The sequence below is a fragment of the Trachurus japonicus genome, chromosome 23, assembly GCF_045865225.1.
Source record: "Trachurus japonicus isolate A0001 chromosome 23, Traja_1.0".
In the NCBI taxonomy this organism is placed as follows: Eukaryota; Metazoa; Chordata; class Actinopteri; order Carangiformes; family Carangidae; genus Trachurus; species Trachurus japonicus.
In genome coordinates, this window is record NC_140929.1 from 8,604,632 (window position 1) to 8,607,653 (window position 3,022).

Consider the following 3,022-nt stretch of genomic DNA (forward strand, 5'->3'; position numbering starts at 1 on the left):
TCAGGTTTTGAGTAGTGGCTAAAACATGTTTTGAGGTCACCGTGAGCTTTGACCACCAAAATCTAATCAGTTCATGAAGTTAACTTATTTAAAATTTGAAGGAATTCACTTACGTTTTGTATTAACATGGCTAAAACTGTATTTTGTGAGGGCAACATACCTTGACCATGACACTGAAACTTTAATCACTTTTAGTCCTAGTAAATCTTTAAGTTGTGTATTGAAAACACCTCCATTATTGACAAATCGGTCTCAATGCATATTGAATTAAGAAAAATGTTGAGTTATCTTTTGCTGTGACCTTGTATGTTTCTTTCAGGTGGTGATGTACAAAACTCATTCATCCCCTATTTGATTTCCTCCTTCTCATGATCCAGTAGTTATGAGGTCAAGTCCATTTTCTTGACCTTGTTTTGATTGAAAGGTATTTGCATAAAATTGAACTTTGCTAATCATTCTGTATTATTAAAACATAGGAACGCATTGACGAATAACAGTTATCACAATGAACTGAGTGTCAGAAAACGGGCAAACATCCCTTACATTTTTAATCAGTAGGGAGCAAGGTTGTAAATACTCATACTATATATTTTTTTTTAAAAAAGACAATTAAATCAATTATTCTTTGTTCCTCCAATTTATTATGAAAATGTACAGGGGGATTAACGGTAGGACTTCTGGTAGCGGGCACGAGCTCCAGGTCCACCGAACTTCTTGGACTCGCAGCGACGTGGGTCGGCAACCAGCAGGGTCCTGTCGTACTGGATCAGGATGTCCTTGATCTCCTTCTTGGAGGCCTCATCCACATCTGCAGCAAGATGACAACACAAGTTACTCTGCAGGTTCTTCACAAGGTAAGTCCTTATGTTAAGTCTGTTTACTTAGTAGATACAAAATATGCTTGTTTTGTATCAAATAATTATATTATGTTGATTTGTACAATTTATAAATCATTAACAAGCCAAAAATAGTCCAACTAGATAAAATTCAACAAACTGTGGAGAGGGCCCCTGTAAGACCAATTTAATCCATCTCTAAAATGTGTGTTATAACTAATTTCTTTGTAAGCAGTTGACAAATACTCTTCACTGTTCAAGTGTTTTTAATTGCCATCATATTCAGCTTTACTCTCAAAATAAACAGTGATCCAACATTATAATACATTTGAAATAGTCAGATATGTCAACTTTGAGGATACAGCAAATCAAATCAAATAATTGAATAACAGAGTCTTGAACACAGAGCATGACAGTGTCAGTTCAGTGCTAGACAATTTTTATGACATTAAACACTAAAGGTTTTCATCATCCACAACAGACCACAGTATGTTGTTGAAATGCAAATGTTTGAACTGGTATTACTTCTTTTGGGGTGTTTAATGTGTAAGCATCGGCATCACAACCATTTCAAGAAACAATTCCCAAATCACTGACCTAGGACCTCAAAACTACCGGTACATCAAATAGATTAATTACAGAATGCATTTTATAATACTTACACTTCTGGTAGTAGGCGACCAGGGCTTTGGAGATGGACTGACGGATAGCTGGAAGAGAACATTTTGAATCATTATTGAAGTGTCCACAATTATGTATTCATGACTCACAAATGAGAAGGAAACAAGCTACTTGGAGAAAACAAAAAAGGTGTGCTTACCGTAGATCTGTGCGACATGTCCACCACCCTTCACTCTGACTCTGATGTCAACTCCAGCAAAACGCTCCTTGCCCAGCAGCAGAACTGGCTCCAGAAGCTATAGGAGAAACATAACATTGCCAACTTAATGAAAAGCAAAAAGAGCAGGTTTTAAGTCTGTAGGGCAATTAAAAAGGTAGAAAGCACCCATCCTACAAGTACTGTTCTGTGGCTAAATCTCAATAAAATAAAAAACATACAACACAATTCCCCAATGTAGTTGATAATTGTCAGCTGCCAAGTGGAGGAATATTTCTGTCATTTCATTTGATGCCACCCCAAAATGAATAAAATCACCATCACCCACATTATTCTTTACACTTAATCCAATTACAGATGCCACAACCACCACCCAGCTTCCCCTCTCTGACAGACATGTGCAACCTGATGATGGTCACCCCTCTCTCTCTGGGGTCTCACCTTGTACTGGAGGGTGGCTGGCTCCACCATCTCAAGGGGTCTGCCGTTCACCTTGATCAGGCCATTCCCCCTCTTGCAGTGAGCAACTGCTGTGGCGGTTTTCTGTGACAGAAAACATCATCGTTAGGTACCAACAGAAACAATAACTTTATTTATACAGCACCCTTAAAACACAAGTTTATAAAGTGCTTCACAAAACAACATGAGACAAGTCATAAATGCCATAAAACCATGAGATGGACCGCCCAAGTAATACAGCAACACAGGCAATACGAGAACCCAACAACAAATTGAGACCAGGAGGACGCAAATTAAAATGCAGGAGTGCTGCTGTACTTATTTTAAATGCACAATTCATTCATATTGAATACATGTACGCACAGTGAATGGACAACTCCAGTCGCAACATGGTTTGGCCGGGGATTCACATATTTGTTGATAGATGCGCTTAATTTCTGACCATGCGATAAATGTAAGTAATTCAACTTTATATACATGTGAAATGTCTGTGTTACATTGCGTGAGGAGACACGTGAGCTCACAATAACGTTGTCATCGTCTGTAAAGTACGAGATGCGGTACCATTGCTAGCACCCGGCTAGCTAGGTAACATGGGCTAAAGTAGCATCAATTTTTATGGGACTGTACGATCACGCTGGGCAACAACAGACATTCACACCGACTGGTAGTACGTCTAAGCGCTATATTGTTCCACAAAAGTTATAATAAAGCTAAACATAGCTGTCAAAGCACGACACTCCACCACTTTTGGTTAGCTACTTTAGCTAACGTGCGCTAGCAGGGCAGTGTAGCCACAAACACCACACGTGGATTAAGTTCTGTATTTTTACTTACTTTACGTCCAAAAACCTGGACAGATTGCAGAGGACCTTTGGCTGGCATGTTT

General features: G+C 38.9%; 1 protein-coding gene across 1 annotated transcript; it reads right to left on the reverse strand.

Moving 5' to 3' along the window:
* Window positions 1–618: 618 nt before the first annotated feature.
* Window positions 619–3,022, reverse strand: rps16 (ribosomal protein S16). The gene is made up of 5 exons (XM_085769817.1): window positions 2,971–3,022; window positions 2,116–2,217; window positions 1,657–1,753; window positions 1,499–1,546; window positions 619–808 (listed from the first exon to the last, which is right to left on the reverse strand). Exons 1-5 carry the CDS (start codon window positions 3,016–3,018, stop codon window positions 663–665), a joined length of 441 nt encoding a protein of 146 aa, XP_085625943.1. The 5' UTR covers window positions 3,019–3,022; the 3' UTR covers window positions 619–662.